Source organism: Heliangelus exortis, chromosome 8 (assembly GCF_036169615.1).
Source record: "Heliangelus exortis chromosome 8, bHelExo1.hap1, whole genome shotgun sequence".
NCBI classification, from domain to species: domain Eukaryota; kingdom Metazoa; phylum Chordata; class Aves; order Apodiformes; family Trochilidae; genus Heliangelus; species Heliangelus exortis.
The window spans coordinates 12,091,943-12,114,879 of NC_092429.1; the positions used below are offsets into that span (position 1 = coordinate 12,091,943).

General features: G+C 34.5%; 1 protein-coding gene across 6 annotated transcripts in view; it reads right to left on the minus strand.

Moving 5' to 3' along the window:
• USP33 (ubiquitin specific peptidase 33) overlaps window positions 1–22,937 on the minus strand; it is a 38,641-nt gene that overhangs the window by 10,995 nt on the left and 4,709 nt on the right. For 3 of the 6 annotated variants that reach the window (XM_071750452.1, XM_071750450.1, XM_071750451.1), the window contains exons 2-18: window positions 22,116–22,255; window positions 21,076–21,129; window positions 18,991–19,053; window positions 16,575–16,727; window positions 14,267–14,366; window positions 11,736–11,805; window positions 10,292–10,405; window positions 9,545–9,623; window positions 7,272–7,692; window positions 6,787–6,909; window positions 5,011–5,123; window positions 3,510–3,682; window positions 3,304–3,407; window positions 2,690–2,723; window positions 1,851–1,896; window positions 949–1,129; window positions 306–432 (exon numbers count right to left, since the gene is read on the minus strand). In XM_071750452.1, coding sequence (XP_071606553.1) covers window positions 306–432; window positions 949–1,129; window positions 1,851–1,896; window positions 2,690–2,723; window positions 3,304–3,407; window positions 3,510–3,682; window positions 5,011–5,123; window positions 6,787–6,909; window positions 7,272–7,692; window positions 9,545–9,623; window positions 10,292–10,405; window positions 11,736–11,805; window positions 14,267–14,366; window positions 16,575–16,727; window positions 18,991–19,053; window positions 21,076–21,129; window positions 22,116–22,196 — 2,036 coding nt within the window. In that variant the 5' untranslated portion in view covers window positions 22,197–22,255. Of the gene's footprint in view, window positions 1–305; window positions 433–948; window positions 1,130–1,850; window positions 1,897–2,689; window positions 2,724–3,303; window positions 3,408–3,509; window positions 3,683–5,010; window positions 5,124–6,786; window positions 6,910–7,271; window positions 7,693–9,544; window positions 9,624–10,291; window positions 10,406–11,735; window positions 11,806–14,266; window positions 14,367–16,574; window positions 16,728–18,436; window positions 18,513–18,990; window positions 19,054–21,075; window positions 21,130–22,115; window positions 22,256–22,937 lie in introns of those variants that run through there. The other 3 variants (XM_071750454.1, XM_071750453.1, XM_071750455.1) reach the window with 3 other exon arrangements.

The window sequence follows — 22,937 nt, forward strand, 5'->3', positions numbered from 1 at the left end:
TAATTTAAAATAAGGTAATTGGTGGCCACTTCAAACAGCTGCTTCAAGTTATCTTTCTCTTTATCTACTATATTTATGCAGATTTAGTTTTCATTTTAAGTTTTATACGTTTTACCAGGGATGGAGCAAGTGTTAAGGACATAGCTGCAGGATAAAGTTTCTCTCCAGCACAGGCTTTTCTGGTTGGTCCAATTCTTCCACTGTAATTCTGTTGGGACTGCTAATTTCTGAAAGCTGTCCAACTGCTTGAAAAGCTGTTTACGTTCCTGACTATTATAACTGAGATCATACTTTTAATTTCTTACCTGTAGAAGAGCACATAGGCTTCTGCATTTTGCACTGTGGATTCTGATACTTCTGTGACGCTCTGGTCATCAAATTCATACCACAAATTATTTAAATTGTTGCGACAATAAGCTATATAATGTCCACCTAGAGTGTTAGAAACAAGGGTTATTAAAAAGCATCCAAAGCTTTCCATTTTACTTGTTTTTCTTATATTGCATAGTAAGTCCAAAATCAACAAGTAAGTCTTTAATGAGAGAAACATTAAATCATTAACAGTCAGGACCTGGATATTAACTTCTCTCAAACAAGATTTTTTTTTTTTTTAATTTCTATCAGTTAGTGCAAAGTTGGACAGTGCTTTCAGCATATTCTTGGAACTCTTCAAACATCTTGTCTAATGCACTGCTGAACTATATTATATCAGATAAGACTGAACTATTTACCCTAATCAGTTTAACAATCAACTCTCTTCAAATATTTGTATGTTTTTATAATATATATTAGCACAGATGTGTAACTGCTATATGATAAAGACAATACATAATTGTGTTTTGAAGACTACTCATATTTTAAACTATTACTACTTTAAAATACATATCCAGCTGTCAATAATTAAATAATTACCACCTGCAAAACCAAAACAATCAACCTCATACTTACTGCTGGCAGTTCCATGATGGCAGATGACAGACAGGAGATCATAAGTTACTATTTGAGCTGGACTGTCCTTTGCAAGGAAAGGCTGAAGATCAAGGCCTTCCAGAGGAAAGGACACATGGGTCCCAATTTTTGTGGAAAACATAAGTTCATGTCTAAATCTTTTGAGATGAATGCACAGTATCTGTAAGAAGGATCAAGAGATTCACTCGAGAACTATAAATCTTACTATTTGATATTAAATAGCTGCACTGTACATAACATCTTTTCCTTTTATCATCCCAAAAAGATCACTTTCCTCTGTGGCCTGAGACAATTATCATGAACTCTACGTTTCAGAGATTATTTTTTATTTTTAAAGAAATCAATTATGGCTCAAGGAGTTAGAAATGGATTTGTAATTATCAAAGACTTGCCTGTCTGACAGTATATAACAAAAAAAAACCCAAAACAGTCCTGACAAGTTGCAAACACCCATCCAGCAATGAACAACAAACCTCTTGTCTTCCTCAATGTACCTATTGCACAATCTTGACACAAGGGACATTAATTCCTCCTGATTATTGCAGCCATCAACTCATGTTTTGAAGTGCAAGACTGGATTACTTTGGAAATGTAAAGTTATAAGCATTACTTAAGAGGCACTTTTTCCAGTCTGACTGGGGTATTTCATTCTATGGTCTACAGAATAAGTTCTTCAGGCTGACAGTAACAACACAGAAAACCCCCATTCTTTCTTACAGGGTGAATAGCCAAATGTTCAAATTCCTAAAATAAATGCCAATACAAAGATATGCTTTCATCATTTAACATTATAAACACAATTTACTCCATGCAACTCATTATTCTTACCACATCCCTAATCATGCAGAAAAAGTGCTTTAAAGAGCATGTACTAACAGTACCTCAGGAAATTTTTGCACTTTGCAGAATTTCACTCCATTTCTTAACCTAAGCAAAGGAAAAACAAAACAAAATAAAATACCAGAACAAGGAATATTTAGTTGTGAAAAAGTTGTATTTTGTAGTGCTAAATCAGCAAAAGGCTAAGCTGAACATTACATTAGCAAACCCAAAATATTTCTGGAATGTAGACTAGACATGAAGTAGCCAAAATGATACAATCATGCTTCAGAAGAAAAGACAATCTGTACTGCTGAAAAATTCAAAGCAGCAAGTACAGATAATCAAGTACCATGTAGGTAACAGTTTCTTTCAGCAAAAAGGAAAAAGCTCTAAGCTTCATGAAAGCTGAATATTACACAAAAGAGAAAAAAAGAAACCAATTAAGTTTACATAAGAAATTACCTACAGCAGACCACCTGTTCTGTAGCAAGGAATAACACTTTTTCCATAGAGGGCTTCAACTAGTCTTCATACCACTTCTGTGTCTGGTTCTTTAGTATTTAAAGCCATGGTATATATTTTTTAACACTTAATACTGCATATCAATGAAAATCTGGTAGTAATATGGACAGTTTTACTTAATCAATCAAAAGCAAATTAGAAAGGTCTAAACCTGTAAGGGACATGAAAAAGAATTAAGCAAATCTGGTATGGTGTTCAGTGCTTCCTGACTCCTGCACCTTTGTAATACTGAATTTCTGACAACCAGAACACTAGGCAGTATCAAACAATAGCACTGTGACATAACCAACTGAAAGAGCTGCCTCTTGACTAACAGAAGCATTAAAGCACTCAGATTAAGGCAAGTTAAAATAAACAAAGGTAAATGCCAGCTTACTTCTTACACCTTCCACAGCTGTACATGTTATCACCTGAAAATATCAAGGAAAATAAAACCAGCCATTATTCTTTAAATCCAAATACTTATGCTTATAATGCATGCATCTTATATATCAGAGTTTCAAAGGAATTTATCATTAGGTTGCATTCAATATTTAATCCTTGTAAGAATGTTGATATAACAACTAAATAGAAAGGTTCTTAGGTTTTATGCATTCAACTATGAAGCAGTACGGCACCGTCTGAAGAAATAGCACTATATAATTTTAAAAGGTAATAATTTGCTAAATTCAACTTTTGATAGACTATTAATATAGTGGGTTCTGAAATTTTTATGAGCCCTTACAGTTTATGCCATTTAATTAAACCAAATTCAGATTTACTTGACATTTCTCAAGCAGCTTTCGTGGACCTTTCTTGCCTCAAATATTGAGGTGAGTGAGAAGCTTACCTTTTTGAAAGGAATGATCCCATAAGAGCAAGGAAAAACTATACTGCAGTTCTAACAGGTAGCCTTTGCTTAGTTGTGTGAAGCAAAGAAAATACTAATCATCTTACTGTGACAGGAGGAAAAAACCAGAAAAACACATGTTCATGTAATTAACCTCTTACCCTTGAGTTCATCTCTGGCGAAAAAGGCAGCAAGACAATCTTGTAAGGTTACAACTGGACCCCAAAACCAGCTAGGAACACATGAGACAACAAACCTGAAACATCATTGACAGAAAAGAAAGAAAACCAACAAATGTTCTGCCAGAAGAGCAGAAACTTGAATTTCAAAATAGGTAAATAAAGAAAACAAGATAAATATTACTTACCTTTTGAAGTATTCCATAAAAAAAGCTATCCATCCCTGGGGGGCATATGCTTCTCCACACGACCCTGCCTTGACTAGAGATGTCTGATGACTTGCAGAATGGAGTTTAGCAAGATCTTCCTTACCTGGTATAGGCAAGGACAGATCCTGAAAGGTCTCCAGGGTTACAGACAGCTAAAAAAGAAAACAAACGAAACAAAACAGTTAAGCATAAAGAGAAAAAGCAATTAAACTGAATTCTGTAAAGTTCACCAGTAACAACTAAGTCACTGTATAGTTGAAAATTCCACTAGGTAGCAAACTAATTATAAATAGCGAGATGTAAAAATTCATTTTCTGAAAAAAAGAGGGGAAAAAGGTAACATTTTAGAGCACACTTGCACAGTGTTATCACTGAAACATTTTTGGTTTGTTTGTTTGGTTTTTTCCAAGTCATTACTAATTATTTGTCTTCCTCCTAACCATACAAAGCACTATATATTTTTGCCCCAGGCTCCTGTTACATAAACTAGTTTCAGAAAGCTTCAGCCCATTGTTTTGACAGCATTTTACTCTGACATTCTCTTGACATGATGTAATTAGACCTCCTGCAAGAAACCCAGCTGTGCATTTTCTTTCTCCTATTCTGGATTTAGTGACCACACAGGCACACAGTAAAACAAGCAAACTTGAGAAAATTTTTATCTGTTTTTTTAACTTGCTCACCAGATTATCCATAGGTCTTGCTATACATATTTCTGAAGCAAGGGAAGCAGTAAGGGCATGCAGCTGCATCAGGGTTAGTTTTAACCTGTATGTTGAGAAACTTGTCCCCAGTGCAAAGATTTGGATATCCAATATTTGATACTACTGCTTTGAAAATAAAGTGGTTCCCTAGGCATGTTTAGATAATTGACTTTTTTTTAAATGATCATGTGTGCTAATTAGTACTATGAGCAAACAGTGCAGGAAAAACAACATAATTGTTCCTATATTGCACCACATCTTGCAGTAGAAGACAACTTCAGAAAGCACTTAATGACTCATATAGCCTGTAGAAATAAGTGTCTTTACCTGCATTTTTCAGTAGACGTGAACTTTCTTATCTCCTTGAGAAGAATGTTTCAGCAATATGATTGGACTACAGTTTTTACTTTTCATTATATAGCTGAAAGCTTATAAAAGCAGCAGGTATGCAATACAATATTCAGAACATTACTAGAAACTAATCATACCTAAGTGAAGCTCAAGAGCAAGCCTCTTTCTCCATTCTTGCTGTAAACCAACATTCAAAATGCTATTGTCTAGTTGAGTAAATATCCATCTCATTGAAATCAAACTAGTCTAAACACACAGTCCCTGCAGTAAATGCAATTACTATCTCAGTGAACAAGTATGGAAATCTAACCTTCTGAGGGTACCTGCCACAGAAGAAAAAAGTTACCAAAGAATTACTGTAGATGTAAAACTATTTGTAATGGGGGAAAAAATACTAAAAGCTAGTATTTCCCTTCCTTACTCACCCGATCACAAGTCAAGCACTGTACTGAACTTATTATAGTCCCATCAAATATATCAGAGATAACACTCTTGTACTTCTTGCGCTTCTTCCTTTTTGGTGATGACACAGTAGAAACTATAAAAATGACAAAAAATAATATGTTGAAAGCAAATTAAGGTAGAGTGAATTCTGTTTTCTTCAATTTTTCATCATTTAATTAAACTTCACACATATTTATGATTAAATTGTGAGCCAAGCCTTGTTTTCTATTTACTAGATTTTTCTTAGAAAGTAAACGAGATTACTGCTAGTACCAGATAATTCTTGTAGGTTCCTCAGGTACTCTATGGGTAGCAAACAAAACTCAAACTGCCAGTCTTGAAATTTACTGCCTATAGCTATAAGATTTATCTTGGCAGGAATCCCCCAAGGTATAAACTTTAAAAAACCCACATTCTTAACTAGGATTTAATTTGACAGCACCTTTCCAGGAAGACTTAGCCATGTCTTAGCTCCTGCACAAGGTTAATGCATAACAACACTGATGACAGCAGGCTGAAGTAAATTTACTGCTAGATTCCAGCATAACACCACCTTATTAAAAAAACAAAAAACCCTCCAAGCCAGTAATACACATTCCCCACTCAAATCCACTACAAATTAGGTACCCACACCAGAGCAGTCTCTTGGGCTCTACAAATTACTGGAATGAGAGGCCAATGGGAAATGTGGCAACCAAAAGACACAAACTTTCAGCCAGAGGGGAATGGAATGGAAAAGAAGGGAATTGGTGTTGTAATCAGGTACTGACTCCTCAGCAAGTCTGAGCACAAAAGGGAATTCCTCTGGCATTGTAGGGAATTAAAATCACCACACTGTGTGTTTGCAAATTGCTGTCATAGTAGTCCCCCAGTCAGTTCTACTGAGTACACAGCTGTTCCTCAATATCCAATGAAGATGACCAGGAGTTAAATTATTAAGATATGACAAAAATCAGTAGACTCGGGACTTTTGGATATCACTTAGTACAGTCCCTATTCAAGGGAGCTCTAGTTGAACTTAGGAATATCCATCCCCAAGAACCCTGGGGGTACCTCTGGGCTCCCACCTTTGTTCCAGCATTCACACATTCAATTGAAAGATTTTTTTTTCCTTCCATCTAATAAAATTTTCCTTTCTGAAACTTGCTTCCATTTCTATTTGCTGCATGGCTCTGCCTTTTCTATAACCACCCATAATGCTGTTTCACAGCAACAACTTCCCTTTTGCCTGTCCTTCTTCAGGATCCAGCTTGTCTCTAAAGGCAATAAAAATAAACTGTCTGTGGAAAGTGCCAAAAGAAATACTCTGCACCTCAAAGCCAGAAAAAGAAAGCAGCTGTATAGGTACAAATGGCTCCTTAAAATTTAATAAACTAAAATGGTGACTTACTGAACTTCTGCTGAAGAACCATTGTGCATGTTCTCTGAAAAGCATTACCTTTTTGTGGCTACTAACTTCTCCTATGTTTTCCCTCTCTGCAAACCAGTGCAATTGAGAAAACTGTCTAAAAATATTGTTCTGTCCTTCCAAAGCAGAGGCAAATACTATCCATGCTTCAAAAGAATCAGAATTTTACAGAAGGGAGTCTTACTTTATTTCCAGCTTATATAATGCTCCCCCTCCCCGCTGGGGGTAGGGAATAAAAAAAAATTCCTAAGAACAACACTACATTGCTATGCAAGACACAAGAAACAACAAAAGGAATACTAAACCAGAGCAACTCAGTACAGCAAGAGAGAAAATAAAGGGCCTGTACCTTTTTTGTGGGCTGGTGCCAGTGAAGAGGATGATGCAAATGATTTTGGTGGACTGTTTGATAAGCGTGTGTTCATCCCTTCATTTGATGATATGTCATTCATGTGGACATCATTGATATACTCTGCAATTAATATTTGCATTATTTCATAAATTCTACCAAATATGTACTGCAGAATAAAAAGATACATGTTATAGTATGTAATTTATTTAAGCACACTGTCACTTGACATATAGGAATGAAGCACTATTACAATTCACATACCCAAGTTATGAAAAAACAAAAACCCCACTCTTCTGGGTTATTTGAAACCACAGCCAATACAAATTTTAGCTTTTTAAGGGAATTCAAACTGAATTCAGGACACCTGAACTGCAAAAATTAATTAAGAAGATGCATTGTTTATGAGTAAATTCACTCACCCCCTTTGACCTATACTCCCTTCTACTTTACTCTATGACTCATGTACATTTGTAATGCCTTACCTGAAAATCTGCTGTGTATCTGTACTTTGACAGTTCCTGGATTATTTAAAAATTCAGTGGTCTCTGAAGCAGTGTTTGTGTCTTTTTCAAAGTCTTCCATAGAATTTGCTCGTTTGAGCTTGTTGCTTGGTATTTTTTCTTTCTGCCAATCTTTAGACATGACTGAATTGTTCTCATCATCCTGAATTAACATGGTTGTCTCTGCAGGATCCTCTAAGACAGGTTTGAAAATTGTGTCATTTTCTGTTTTATCACAGGTACCACAGGATTCACAGGGCTGGAAGCCTACATCTGACTGGCTCTTGTCTTCTTCCATAGGCTCTTCAACACTCATAGGCTGAGCATCTTCTAGTTCTACAACTGGTTCTTTAAGTTCTTCGTGAAGTAAATCCATTAAACAACGCAAAAATTCTTGTGCATCCTAGAATATTAAACAAGTTTTACAATATTATTCAATTTAATTTAGAAGATAAAGCCATATCAGGAAAAGATACAAAACAGTAAAATTAAACCTACAGCTGACTGTTAACTAATAATGAAGTCCTCTGTCCCAGGTCTAATGTTCAAAACATCTCATTTCTTGACCACATTCTTGTTTCCTACATCCATTGCTTCTATGTCATTCAGGCTCCCTTTAAAACACTTCAATTTCCAAAAATCTTATTTTAACAACTTGATCAAAAATACTGACATAGATTACAAACATGATAACCTCAGAGAGATCAGACTCCAGCTTTCCTGGTAATGGAAAGTTTAAGGGATAATTTTTTAAAACCTTATGCAGCACCTTCAGCAAAGCAATCATAGCTCATTTTCACTGAGCATGTAAGTACTTCATTAAAAAGTATTACAATGTACTGAGCCTGTTTTTCCAATTGCATCATATTGTCAACAAAATCTTTATTCTTTTCTCAAGCTTGGACAAGATTCTTTAACTATTAGTGTTTCTACAAAAACCAACAGATTAACAATATCTGTGTCCTGAAACACAGATTAACTGATAAACATTCTTCACTGAGGAAAAGAATTCCTCTTCTTCCCTGAACACTGAACATGGCTGCCCAATTGGCTGCCCAAGTTGCACGGCTGGGCAATAGGAGAGCTCTGTCATGAAAAACCAGATGTGTTTTAATTGTTGCCAAGAGACCTACCAAACACACAACTGAAGTGTGATCCAGGTAGAACCTAAAAAGCTTCTCATTGACTTCTGTTCTGCATGGAAAAAGATTCTTACCAATGTTCAAAAGCAAGAACCAATTTTCTATAGTTTCTTCTCAGTTATCAAGATCAATTGCCTACTTTTCCAGAAACTCATGTGGCATTTAGAAATTAATGAGTGAAATAAAACATTTAACAGCTACATGCAGCATTTGTACAGTAAGATGTATTCTAATCATCTGCTCCACAAATATGAAACATATTAACTAAAATAGCAAAATTCCTTTGAGTAACAACAGATTGTTGGAATATATTAGTAAGCTTTTCTAATCACAGGGTTTAAATTTTTCCTGTAGCTAAAAAGCTTTTAATGAAGTACTGCAAACTGTATGAATACAGAAAATAGTGCATGAAGAACCAAATTAAGAATGCCCTGGCTTTGTAATAATCCATACCTCCTTAGCAAGCTACAACTTACAGTTCCAACAATACTGTTTATGAACCAGTTTTTTCTTTTTTAAGGATACTAGATGAAAACTGGATACTGGGTATTTATTTTTTATAAAATATACTTGGTAGATTAATATTAAAATAATCTACCATAATATCTTTTCTTTTTGAACATTTTTGTTTTCTGGGACTGCTCAAATATTAGCAGCACTATTTCACACAAAGGGAAAACTTTAGATACATATTATTTTCCTCAACAAGGGAAAAGGAGTTACCCTAACAAGTTGCCAGCCTTTCACAAATTTCATATAAACAAAAAACCCATCTGATTTAACTGTTGATGGCTTGTTTTCAGACTAACTACATTTGAAGAATATAAACTAAAGTTTATGTTGCATTTGCTTTAAAAAAAATACAAGAAGGATGTTAAGTATCAAGATTAAAAGATAAAGGCCAATTCTATGATTTGGGCAGATCTATTTGCCCAGGGAAGATGCAGGATGCCCCTCCCTGGAAGTGTGCAAGACAAGGCTGGAGGGGGCCTTGAGCAACCTGACCTATGGGAGATGTCCCTGCCCATGGCAGGAGGATGGGAACAAGGTGATATTTAAGGTCCCTTCCAACCCACACCCATTCTATGATTCTACAAGACATGAAAGTTCTACCTGTTGCGAGTAGCCTCGAAATGTTGGATTAACAGTTTTAATTCCTTGAAATAAGCCAGTAGGAACAACAGAACCAGGTCTGGAAAAAAAAAAAAAAAAAAAAAAAGTATGTTCCAAATATATGAAAACATAAAAAAGGAAACATTCAAGTGGCGTCTTCTGTCTTTAGTGGGATCTTAATTTTACCTGGAACTGTACTATAACACATGTAACAAACAATATTAATCTTAAGCAAATATAATGTTGGTATTAAATAATTAAGTATACTTTTTTAAAAAAAATCTGTCATCCAACAGAAAGACTGTATCAGAACTTTCATGCTCCATTTCAGATGTTCTTGGCACGATGCCAAGAACTGTTTCTTTACCCTTCTACTTACATAGAAACCAATAAGAGAAATCGATAAAACATTTCTACAGAATGAAGGACACGGATGATAAAGCAGTTAAACATTTTAGATTTATTTCTGGCAGACATAAACTTTTAAAAATAAGTTTAATACTACTTCGTATAGTGTTATCATCTATTTCTTGTCAGACCTTCCTTACTACAATTTACATCAGTTATTTGTTCTATCTTTAGAAAAGAAAATAATAGGTTATAAGAAGTGTTTAAACCCTACAAGTTACTCTTTCCTTAATTTTAAGAGGACAAAAACTAAAAACTAGAAACCCAGGATAGATGAATGCATCCTTCATGACTCTGGAGTTAACTGATAATCATTTGATCACCAAAACGATGCAATACCTGCTTTTGTGCCAGAGTTCCGTCATCAGCTTGAGGTAACTTTTACAAATTGCAGGTTTCTTATCTGTTCGGGCTAAGCCTCCACAGTCAAGAAAAAAATGCGTCAAAGGTGGGCTGGTTAAAAAGAAGAATATATTATTTATAGTTCAGGTTGTTTGAGTTTGTCAAAATACAGAGCAAATCAGCATTTCATACATGATTACTAAGGGGAAAAAAAAAAAAAAAAAAGATAAAAAAAGGAGTAACACTATTATGTAATCAAACAATTACATTTCCTACATCTTGAAATGCTGCAGCCACACATTTTGCAGCAGGACTGGTTCAGCAGTAGAGGAGCACTGCTCCTCAAACATATTCTGCCATTTGTTAAATCACCAGCATTATCTAATGGGACTGAAATTCAAGGCAATGTACCACTACAGCAAAGGTCACCATGAGCCTAGTTGATAAATAGCATCTTAAACACATCTTCTCTTCAGAATCCAACAGTGCCTCATCATGTTTGTGGGTAAATAGCTAAATAATCATTCTGGTATAAATTGTTTCCTTTACACAGTGTTGCCAGATCACATACTCTCTCACTTCTCTCCCTTCAACCCCCCTTTCAAGGTCACAATTGCTTGTACAGGTTGGACCTATTTTTATCCAAGAAAGATATCCCAGCATCCTTGAAAATTTTGGTATTTCTCAACAGAATCATTTATGATTAGACATCATTATTAGATAGATGCCTCGTCCACCTCTTTACCTTCTAGAGAGATTTGCCTCAGTTCTCCTGTCCCTTAACAAAGGATCTCAGTGAGGTCTAGTTGGACTGCAGCCAGAAGCAGATCCATACAGTAAGTATATATGATTTATGCCCAAGTACTATCCCCACCTAACTATTTTGAATACAATTTCAGAGTTGGACAGTGATTTTCTCTCTTCAGCTTTTGTAGATTTCTTCTTTGTGAACTTGTCTGGTAACCCCATGGAATTAGATGATTTTATAGTCTAACCATTCCTAGCATGATCTAACATAGAATGCCCCAAATGCATTGTTGATAAGGACTGAATTTGAACCTTTTGATCTTACTATTTTTAAAATTAGTGTTTATTCTTATGTGTTTCCTTTTATTTCTTCTGTAGCAGAAAAAAACTAAATCAAAATAGAAAACAACAACACAAATTTAATAACTTTTATCATATTTTCTTCCAATTTCTGAAACCACACGTATTTTTATTTGGGACAATGACCAATTAGAATGAAACAGCAAAAAAGCATAGTAGCTCATATAATCTTTTTTTTCTCTCCTATCAATGACAATTGTTTGGAGCATGTAAGATTTAGATTTAATAAATACATACACATCATGTTTCATGGTATTGCAGCTCTTCAAAATCCATCTTGAGAAAAGGTACATATAAGCAAACACAAAATTACATTTACAGCCATTTTTCTTACCAGTTAGAAAGAGCTTGTAAAGCTGCATTCATATAACAAGTGTTTCCAATATTTTTTAATCCTGTTAGACCTGAAAACCGGAATGAATATTCAGTAAATCTGTTAATCCAACAAAAGACATATTAAGGAAAATGCTTCCTAGAAAATATGTACTAATTTAAAAACTCCTGTAACACCTCTGGTGCCAATTATAATGCAAAGCTGTAACTAAGAGAAACAGAGCTCCAAAAGGAATACTAGTCTAACTAGAAGCAGTAATTAAGTGTTTTAATTTGGGCTGACAAAAAAAGACTTCAGAGAAGTAGATTGTAATTCATTTCAGTAACTAACTTCTGATGGTTTATGACAGCTGCAGATTGTAATTTAAAATATGTTTATTGATATTTAATGAACTAATGATTTACCTGTTCAGTTAAATCATTGCTATGCTGGGTTCATAACCATTACTCGTATTATCAAAAGCTTCTCAAGACAGATTTCATTCTTTCATCTCAAATGCAGGCCAGCAGACAGATTACACTAAACATTCAAAACCTACTCAGTGTGTGATTACCCCAGAATCAGAACTGTAATTGCCTATGATCAGGAGTCTTCTGCACCAACTACAAACCCTTATTTTTACACAGACTGCTCAGATTAGACACCCCCACAGATTTTCTTTTCAAGCCCAGATTATTCACTGATATCCACATATGGTTTTTCTACATACATAAAAGTTACAATTAACATGTTCTTTCAGTGATTACGGAGTCATGAAAAATGCCCTCTAAATATTTGAGGAGAGGCTATTTAAACATGTCGTAAGTTTCATATATTCTCAATTTTTTAAAAAATTATCTGAAATAGTTCACAGAAAACCAAGTGTTAAATCAATCATAATATTAACTTCAAAATAAAATTGCTTTTGTGTGAGAAAACAGCAACGTTTACAGGCAAAGGCCCAATAAGACTGGAAAACTTAAAATATTCAGCAATAAATACCATTAGCTCTATGCAATCCTTGAAGTATTGAAACTACCCTGATTATTTTAGCCTGTGTCAGAAAAATAAAACATACTAAGAAAAGCTTTTACATCTAAAAAAGACTGGTTACTTCAGCTGAGTATCCTGATACACAGAACTTTAAAATTAAAATTTAAAAGTTTTTAAAGGTTCCTCCATTGGAATGAAAATACTGTCCTGCTTCCTACATCTGTTCCTGCATTCTGCCCTTCAAATTTCTGGTACAAGAAGGATGGCCATTCTTACTGAAATTAGAAGGCAAAACCAGCCATAATATTTTATATTTTATTTTATTTTTTAACAACAGTACATGTATTTTTTTTTGTAAAGCCATATTATAAGGTTTGCTTTATCAAAAGCATTTCAGAAGAAATTTTAGAGAACAATGGTAAACCAGCACTAAGGATTATTTTTTCTTTAAATTTGAAAAACATATTAACACAATCACATCAGTATTAATGGAGACGTCAATGGTTTGTGTATTACTTCTATATAAGCTACACATTCAAAAATATTAATAGGACATAAAAAATACCCAAACACAGATAGTGGTAGGAGAAACTAACTGGGAATAAGACACATGGTTTAATGATTTAAGGGCAGATGGGAAAATTAGTGGGGTGGTGACATATCCACAAAGACTGCCAGGCAACAGAAGGGACAAAGTATTTTTTTTTTAGCCAATGCCAGCAGACTTAGGAGAGGGAAAGATGGTAGGGGATGAGTGAAGGAAAAATGAGATCTATAAATTAGAATAACACTGATGGAAAAAAACTGCCTTGGCATATGCACTGGCACCCCAAAAACAACAGCACAACAATCTGCTGGTCAGATGTTTTTGATAAAATGGTACCTAGAAATATTTTCATCACTAATACACACACATATCCTTTTAAAAATTATCAGTACCTATTTGAGACTTGTAAGAAATAATTAATATGTTCTCTTATAAAATGAGAAATTAAGGCTTCACTTTTTGGGCTTTCATCCATGCTCATGTTTGTTTGTACAGCAGCTTAATGTTAGAGGGGATAATCTTTTACAACAAAGTTTGTTAGGGCATGAAATGCATTACTGAATAGGAGAAAGCCAAACAAAAGAAAAATGCACATCCTGGGATTCTACAGGCTCAGAAAAGGGTTACCCAAAATGCAGGAAAGCATTCAAATCAGGAACCTCTTAGGACAGGAGAACACTTTAGAACAGATTTTATTAAAAAAACAACTCTTACCAGAGCAGCTAGAACACCAGCTACACTAGAACACCAGCTACACTAAACATTAGTGTCACATGCTTGCTCAGTTTTGTTGCTGCTTGCACAGCCACACTACATTTATCACTGCAGGCTCTGCTCTGAACGTAAGTAAAGGCTGCTGCAATAAAGATGAAACTAAAAATAACAGATCTTTATTGGAGGAGAATAGGGAACAGTTCTACCTAAAAGAAAACTAGAATACAGCTAAAGAACATACTTGCAGACATGTACACATTATAAAGGACAACGAAGCACTGGATTTTGCTTTTATTACCTCTTGTCTTTAACTCATCTTCTTCCACTTCTATATCTAAGTCATCAAATACAGCTGCTAGTGGAATCTTCAGTGTGGGATTACCAGGTATTTTAAAATCCTTGAGGAGAAAAAAGAAAAAATATATTTACTTGTATGTATCAATTTTCCTCTTAATTTAGCTTATGTGTAGTTTTACCAGCAAATCTAGGAAATGAAAATTATCTAAATGCCTTTTTGAAATCTCACTGCACATGAAGTGACAACAATAGGATTCCACAGTCACACTAATAAAGTTTACTAGGAAGAGCCCCATGGGGTTTTTTTCATATTAGCAGTGACAAGATCACAACAGCTAAAGGGTCAAAACGAAGCAATTTATAGTATTTCTCCCCTTGGATAACAAGCAGTAAGCCAGCACTGAAAAGCTAACACAGCAGCCATCACATAGTTAGTGTGTATGGTTTTGATATGCCACCAGATGGCTCACTACATTTATGGAATACAAACTGTTGAAAGCAAAATGTACTAACAGAGAAACAAGAATATTCGGCAGACAGACATTTACTTCACAGCGAGCTCTTGTCATCATATAAATAACAGTTCTCAACAAAATGTTTGACAGACTTTGTATTTCTATTTCTGTGTGTTACACACATTTTCTTGGAAGACTAAAACAGGTTAAATATAATAGAACACAAGTTCAGAAGTCTGAACCCAGCTTTTTATCAAGTCACCAGAATTTCTGGACAACAGAAATTCAAAAAATAAATATTCTGGTCATACTATTCTGTTTGAGCTGCTGGCATTTTGAGAAAATTAACAGATCATGTTCATATTAAATACTAAACTTCAAAGTATGAAAAGATATTTCATTTCTACACATACTGAAAAACTGCTCCTTCCTCTCCAGCCTATGCATCACAGTATTGCTTCCATAGCTGTCTTAATCAAACCAATTTTAGAATACCAAACTTGTACTTGTGTCAGTTTTAACTGAATCACCTGTCCTCTTTATATAAGTACATTAAGCAAGAAATAGCACTTTTTTCAGATACATACAGTATACCAATTATACTTTAGCTGCAGCATAACTTTCTCCAAGCTAACACTTATCTAGCAAAGAGAATATCAGAGTGAAAAGTACTGATGCCAATGAAGAATAACCACAAACCAAACCTTAACAAACCTTGTTGAAATCACAGAACAAGCAACGAGACAAGCAAACGGCATATTTCAGAATCCTCTGTATAATTTCTGCTTTGCTCTTCTTTTCCTTTAACTTCTCTCCAGTATGAGCTGATGTTTTATTCATTACCTTCCTCTTCAACTACTATGTAAATTGCTAATAAATGTGGAGTTAGGAACAGCTAAGTGCTTTTATAAAGTTGTCTTTGATGCCATAATCATACAAAGCACTACAATTTTAAGACTGTGTTTTACTCAACAAATACCAACTTTCCAGGTACCAGCCATATTTTTCTCTTTGGTGTAATCATACCCCTTAAGAATCCTATCTGCCACAGAACACTACTAGCATTCTGGTTTCTAGTTTGGAAATTTTTTTTCCACATGAATCTAAGACAATGAATTTGTCATTCCACGCCAAAATTACACCTACATAGAACTGGCACAGGTTGCTATTGCCTTCCTAGTAACTTCTTGCACAGTGGTTAAATTCTTAACTACTCAGGAGTGTTTGTGAATCTACCATTCCACTGGAAAAATTCTCCCACACACTAACACAAAAATCAAGACTTTTTCACTCATTTGTCAAAACTGAAGACAAGACATTTTAAACCTCAAACTAAATTATAGGAATCCCTTTAAGTGTCTTATATTACTAGTAGAATGAGGTTAACAATTTGCATACATTTCTCCAAAAGTACTGTGCTTGTATGAATGACTTTATATCTCAGGTAAGTATCCAAAAACACCTACTAAGGCATTCTGCCACTCCCTGTTAGACAGCAATTACTGCAATGAATTTTTTAAATATCATTGCGAGAGCTGATAGAACGAGAAGGCACAGGTAAACTACTCCAATCTTGTAAATTTAAATTTAACCCTGTGGTTTTTTACAGTTTACTGTGGACTACAAACAATAGAAAATAAATGAAAAACGCATCCTTAGGAAGCATGCAATACATAAAGACAGAACACAGAGGCTGAGCACTGTCTTCTCAAAGGAATTTTATAAAAAATAGAGATAAATTAACAGAAAGTTGAGCCACTAGAAAGGAGGAGGAGTCAGTCTCTCATGAAGAGAAGACACACTGTTCACAGCAAAGCTACAGCTGGCTTTGTTCCATTTTTGTTAAAAAAATACCTGCACACTATTTTCTTGTGCTTGTTGAGAGATTCTTGCATTTGGTAGTGGAGAATGAGATCCCAGTTTTCTATCCAGGAATACTTCCTTACTACAGGCATAACACCAAACACGGAGTGTAGTAAGGTTGACAGTTAGACAGTGTTTTGTCTCCTAAAAGGGAACAAAAAACAAAACTGTGACTCAGAAATTTGGAATAATTAAATACTGCAACATGCAAAGCAGAACAGAAGTATTCAAATTCTAGTTCTTTAAACAATGAAACAAATGTGTATGTTAGAACATCAAAAAATAGCAAATTCAATTACTGAAATTTCAGCACAAACTATCCAACACTATCCAATTTTTAGTACAGGTCACTCATATTAGCAATGAGATACAATCAGATGCAAAGCCATTGTCCTATCTGACATGCCTCTGTGTAATTCCAAAAAAAAAAAAAAAAAAGGCTGTTGTCACAAGTGTTACAATTCACAATAAAACATTTTTCCAGGAATGTCTGCTATGAGTCATAATGGCAGCCACCTCCTCTAAATTAGGGATGCTGTTTATTTCTACTGTCTTGCTGTAGAAAATTGAAGCTATTTAAAAATCAATCAGAAGAACAAGACAAGATTTTCAGTTCAGTTAGAGGTGTTCATATCAAAACAAACATTCTAGACTTCTCTTGTTGACCGCTTCATACTGTGAAGCAATATCAGAATTTACAGATGGAGAATATTTTTACTCCTCTAATTTTCATCTCTTTTTAGCCTCTTTTCTTACTGTAAAATGGGTTCAGAGTTGCTATCATCTCACAAATATTTTCACCAATACTTCCTGTATTTCTTCCTTGTATAAGAGCACCAGAGATGTTTATAGACAATGATGGATTTGCTAGATTATTAGGAAAATACAACTGCTGCAGGATGTCCCAAGTTCCTCCTAGTCTCATTTAATAGGGCCTTGTACAATAATGATTTTAGTATAAAATGTGGACTACATTTTTATCAAGTAGCCTTCCCCCTACTAAAAATTATCAGATTACATAAATTTCTATGACGAATTTAATAAGAATATGCTTGACTCTGCAGTTTCAGCTGCATAAATAATTTCAGGTCTCCAAAGCAACAGGTTATTAATTTTCTTGAAGTGGTCATAATGACCAGGATTATTTGCAGTACTCAAGAATCTTACTGGTAGATAATGGGAGTAAGCAGAAATAAACTGATTTATGTCAACCTTGTTTGTCTCATTTTGTTGAGTTTACTGAGGGGAAGGGAAAAAAAAGTTTAAAAAAATCAATCCAGACATGAGAACTGGGCTTACTATCCAGAAACTAAACTAAAATAAATAGATGGCAAAACCAAAGTGTTTATGTAGTTTCATATTATTGTACTACTGATTTGTATAAATATGTACTTCTCTCAAAGCCTTGCTAAAAAAAAAAATAAAAAAAATAAAAAAAAATCAGGAATAGGTGTAAAACGCAGTCACAAGGCATACTTCTTGTAAAACCCTGGCATATTCTATTTGTTCATTTAAATATGCACCACGGCTGGGATTTTTTTACTATTTTTAAGGACCAAAAATTGCTCATTGTGCAACCGTTGATGTATTTTTTGACAAACTGTAAATCGGAGGCAAGAAGTTAATTTAATCAGCAAGTCAGCAATTCTTAAATGACATGTTAATAAAACTGCCATCCTTCTGTCCACAATGTTTTTGTTAAGGGAGAATGAGACATCTCATTTGCTTTGTTTTGGCAAGTGTGCACAGAACAGACAGGGAGTTTAAGACTCAAACAGATGCACTCAAGCTGTCCAACCTTGCCAGAACTTGGCATGCTGCAGAACACAGTGCGCACACGCCACTGCTCCTACCAAGCTGGATCCAAAATCAGGACATAGCAGGAAAGGATATATCCAGCTCAGTCTACAGGTTCTTCATCTGTAGCCACTGTAACAGGGAGGTTAATGCAGAAACAAAGCACCTGGTTCTGGTAATTTATACTTCCTGTCTTACACCTGTTCAGCAATCCAGCTTCCATCCCGTTACCCATCAGGCAGCCACAATCCTAAAAAGGTAGGCTGAAGTAGGGAAGTGCTACACAATAGCTTAAATACTCAAGAACTCTTTTATCCATACATCCTGAAAATCATCAGCAATCTTTTTTTTTAAATTTTCATCATGTTCTTTTAAGGAGCACAATAACATCAGAATTACATAAATAAATATGCAGCTGCACAGAGACTGTAAACTCACATACTTCTAAATTAGTAAAACCTGCTTTTATCAATGAAAACCAGACACAGCTAATTGAATTTCCAGACAGTTATGCTAACCCAGGTTACTAACATCACTAAAGTAAGTATAAAAAGCTTTCTAATTTTACTTTACTGCTTCAAGTAACTATAATGCTAGGAAATACATATACCTGGGAATGGGTGGTACTGTGATCAACATGGGATTCACCACAGCCAACATACGTACATCTATTCTGTTGAGCAAGATACAAAGAAGAATATAGAATTAAAAAGTGGTATCAAACAGGTTTACAGAATAAGAACATAGTGCCAGTCCCTTTAAAATTCACTCAAGCTGTATACTACACAAACCAAGATAAAGGCATAATAACTGTTAAAATAAGTATCACCTAATGTAAATAGGGATGCTGCAAGATTTAACTCATCTCACTGGTAAGCAGTATTATGCATTTAATGCATTTGAAATAGGCTTTTTTTGGCCATATATTTACTTCGATTAAGGTTTTTTTTACAATTGCTGGTTTGCTAGAGATTGTTACAGAAAACAAAGTTAGCCCAGTGTCTAAAATACTGAACTGCAAAAGGCTCAAAACATGGCATTTATATAACAAAAATGCCTGCATGTCCCTATCTGCAGTTCCTGTTTATCAGTGTTACTTCACAGTTAATTAGTTCTGTCACCTCTAAATAAGAGTTTCCTGCATTATATGCTTAAATACTTACTACATTCTAGTTATAACATGCAAAATAATTGTTGATTTTAATTGTGCTAATTGCAAAACATGGCTGGCTGATTTGAGTGTGGAATCTTGCAGCTGCCAGTCTTCAAACAATTTTCATTAATTCCTCATTTGCATGAGTCAAGACAATCACAAGGGTAAAGCATGGTATCTGTATAACTCCCTAAGCACATTAATTTATACAATCAAATAGCAGCTGAACACGGTCAATTTTCCATATTAAATAATCACAACTATTGGCTAAGTGCCAGATAGTAACATGCTGAGATCTCACCGTATTTTATTACTGAAAAAGATGAAGGCAAGATGCCAACTAACCCAAGAGGAAAAACACTACAGCATGACACTAAGTGTCCTACATATTACAAAACTCTCCTATGGAAATGTTGGTATGAAAGTAAGTCTTTCAGAAAACATTTAAGAGCTTTAAGTGACAAATACAAAAAAAAGTTTTAAGCATCACAGCATTTCTGTATCTGCCAGGCTGGTGCATCTCTGAAAAATCTCTTCCTACTCCCAAAAGAATGTTTGTAATGTACCTAATATAGTATGTTATTAAAATTCAAGCCATCTAACAAAGACATTAAATATTGTTTCTTCTTTGTTTTTATCTCCTATTGATAGAAGAAGCAAAATAATCTTAGGTCTTAACTGTTACCATAATACATTTAAAAGAAAAATCATTAAGTAGGTTTAAAAAATACTCCAACCTACACCTGAAGGTTGGCATCTCAGCCTACATCTCTTCCTGACAGGACTTAACACACATGTTACCAAGAAATGAAGTTTAACCCCATAGAGCAAAATGGGGCTTCCAGTCTCTGGAAACTGCAGAATGTCTGAGGAACTCACAAGACATCTTAAAAACTAAATTAGCAGCATATTATGCTGTTGGTATCATAGACCAATCAGAAGCAACACTTTCAGAGCTTTTTGTTTTAAACACACTGAAAATGATGGTTGTTTTGTAAACAGCAAGAAAAGTAAAGCAGAAGCATATTTAAGAAAGAACCCTATACAAAGGTAAAGGCTGTACAAAATTAATATGATGTTCAAAGAAAGTATAATATCATGTTCTACAAGTTTCAAAGTGAGTTTTTTCTCTGTTTTGCTATGTAATTACAAATTCAGTATGCACTGTAATGTTGTTAGAAGTCTGCATTTACTGCTAGACCTTGTTATTACAAATGCTAAATGAAGCTTATAAAAAGTAATAATTAATTCAGGGATAATAAATTCTTTTTTAGGCTTTCAAACCTGGGAAACAGATTAAAAAAAACAAGAGCAAAAAAAAAAAAAAAAATCATACAGTATTCTTGAATTCCAAGAAGCATGTACCTGATAAAAGGCAAATAATTTTAAAAATAGAAAACTGCAAAGAGGATTTGTTTTAAATAGTAACTTAAGGAAGCGTTTTAAACAATTTCATTAAAGCTGGTGCACAAAACAAATACTTCCACCTTATCTAGAGATTCCTAGAAAAGGATGCTACAATGGAACAACAGATCTACTTACCTCTAAGCATGCCCAAAGGTTGGGTCCTCTGACTTTACAGTCCTGACAAGTGCCCTATTCAAGTAAAAGACACAAGCAAAATATTATTTTTTAATTTCACCAGTAAACCCTAACTTTAAAAAAAAATGAGAAAAAAATACTGTAAAGCTCACTATCAACTGAATAATAACCAACTTCTTGTTTTGCTTCACAAAATCTTTAGATCAACATATTTTTCTAGTAAAACCTTGGATATATGAGTTTTCATCTTAAGCCAACAACTGTTCTTCTAAATAAAGCAAAGACATAAATCACATTACTATAAAATCCTTTAAATTGGCCTTTACTCACAATTAAACATAAATGAAAGTGATAGAACCTGTAATAACTGCGTATTTCTGTTTCCAGACAGTCAACACCACTGTAAAAGTTCACAACAAAAGATGCAATACTATAGAACTTCTCCCCTCCTCAGCAGCAAATAGTTAAACTTTCTCTGAAAACAAATTTAGCACCATGGACAGAAAGGGTTCGGCCTTTGATCACCTCTCAGCTCCTGTGATGGGTTACAAAATCTTTCTTTGAACCATTTATTAATACTAGGTGGAAAATAAGAGTTCAGGTAGGACATTTTCTCAAAATGGAGCCTCCTCCATCAAAAAGCAAACAACTCTCCAAGAAAAACTTCAGCACAAATTTCTTTGTTACACTTTCTACATAAAATCATTATCAATGTTGTATTACACCAATAGTCCTAATAACTAACTTCTACAAAGGCAGTGTCTGAAAATAAAGTTCAGCTTTATGTTATCTTAATTTTAACTTACATTTCCATTAGACATCACTTGCTTTGGAAAACACTGCTAGGAAAGGTACTCTAAGTGTTACATACTGAAAAATAGTTTTTCAGTTAAGTCTGTAAATCTTACTCCATTTTAGCTTTTATAGAAGATTTAACAAATAAGTGCATTTGAAAACTAACGGTACATTACAAGGTTTGTAGCTTTAAAAAGTGACCAAAGTCAGCTGTGATGGGAAGAAAGTAAGATGCTACAACTCACATGAGATTTCTGTATGAGTTCCTCTTTTGTTATCTCACCAACTGATGCCAAGTGTGGGCAATTGCTGCTGGGTGACGACATTTTAGAAGCTGTATTTTTTCTGAGATCCTGTAGGTAGGATTTTCAAGACCAGGGAATCGCTTGTGAACAGAAAAAAAGAATGAGTAAAACCTAATTCCAGGGTTGCCCAAACAGTAGGCAGCAATAAAAAAGATATCTAATATGCAAGATATACATACCTTTTAAAAGAAAATGCCTTTTTTAAAGTAAGTTAGTATAAGTAAATTTATTAACAGTAAGATTAGTCCAAACAACAGTCCAAATTAAACACAGCTATTTCTCAATCGAAATTGTCTGACTTCTAGGGCATAAACTGAAAGAATCCTGAGTGGAGCAGACCTTGTTTGCATCAAATAATTAACTTCTTGTACTCCAGCATAGTACCCAAATGACATAAACATGAGAGATTTCAAGCCTCCCCAGAACTGGTGGTGGCTTTGTATATTCTAGTGCTAAGGAGTGAAGGCTGAACACTGAAGCTGTGAAGGCTAAAATGTGGGAGCGCACGACTCGCTTATCAAAGGAGAAGGAAACTTTATCTTGGTTTTATTTATTTATAAAGATACATAATAGGCCTGAATCTGGAATGTATCAAAAGACAACTGAAACTTGAAACTTGTAATTCACATGCAGTACTGAACACTCAGTGAACTTTGCTCGTTTGAGTTTTCTCTGTCCATCCAAGGTCTCTGATACAGACAAAGACACTTATCAGTAATAAAGAATGCTAAATACAAACACTTTCTTGTTATTAATGTTTGC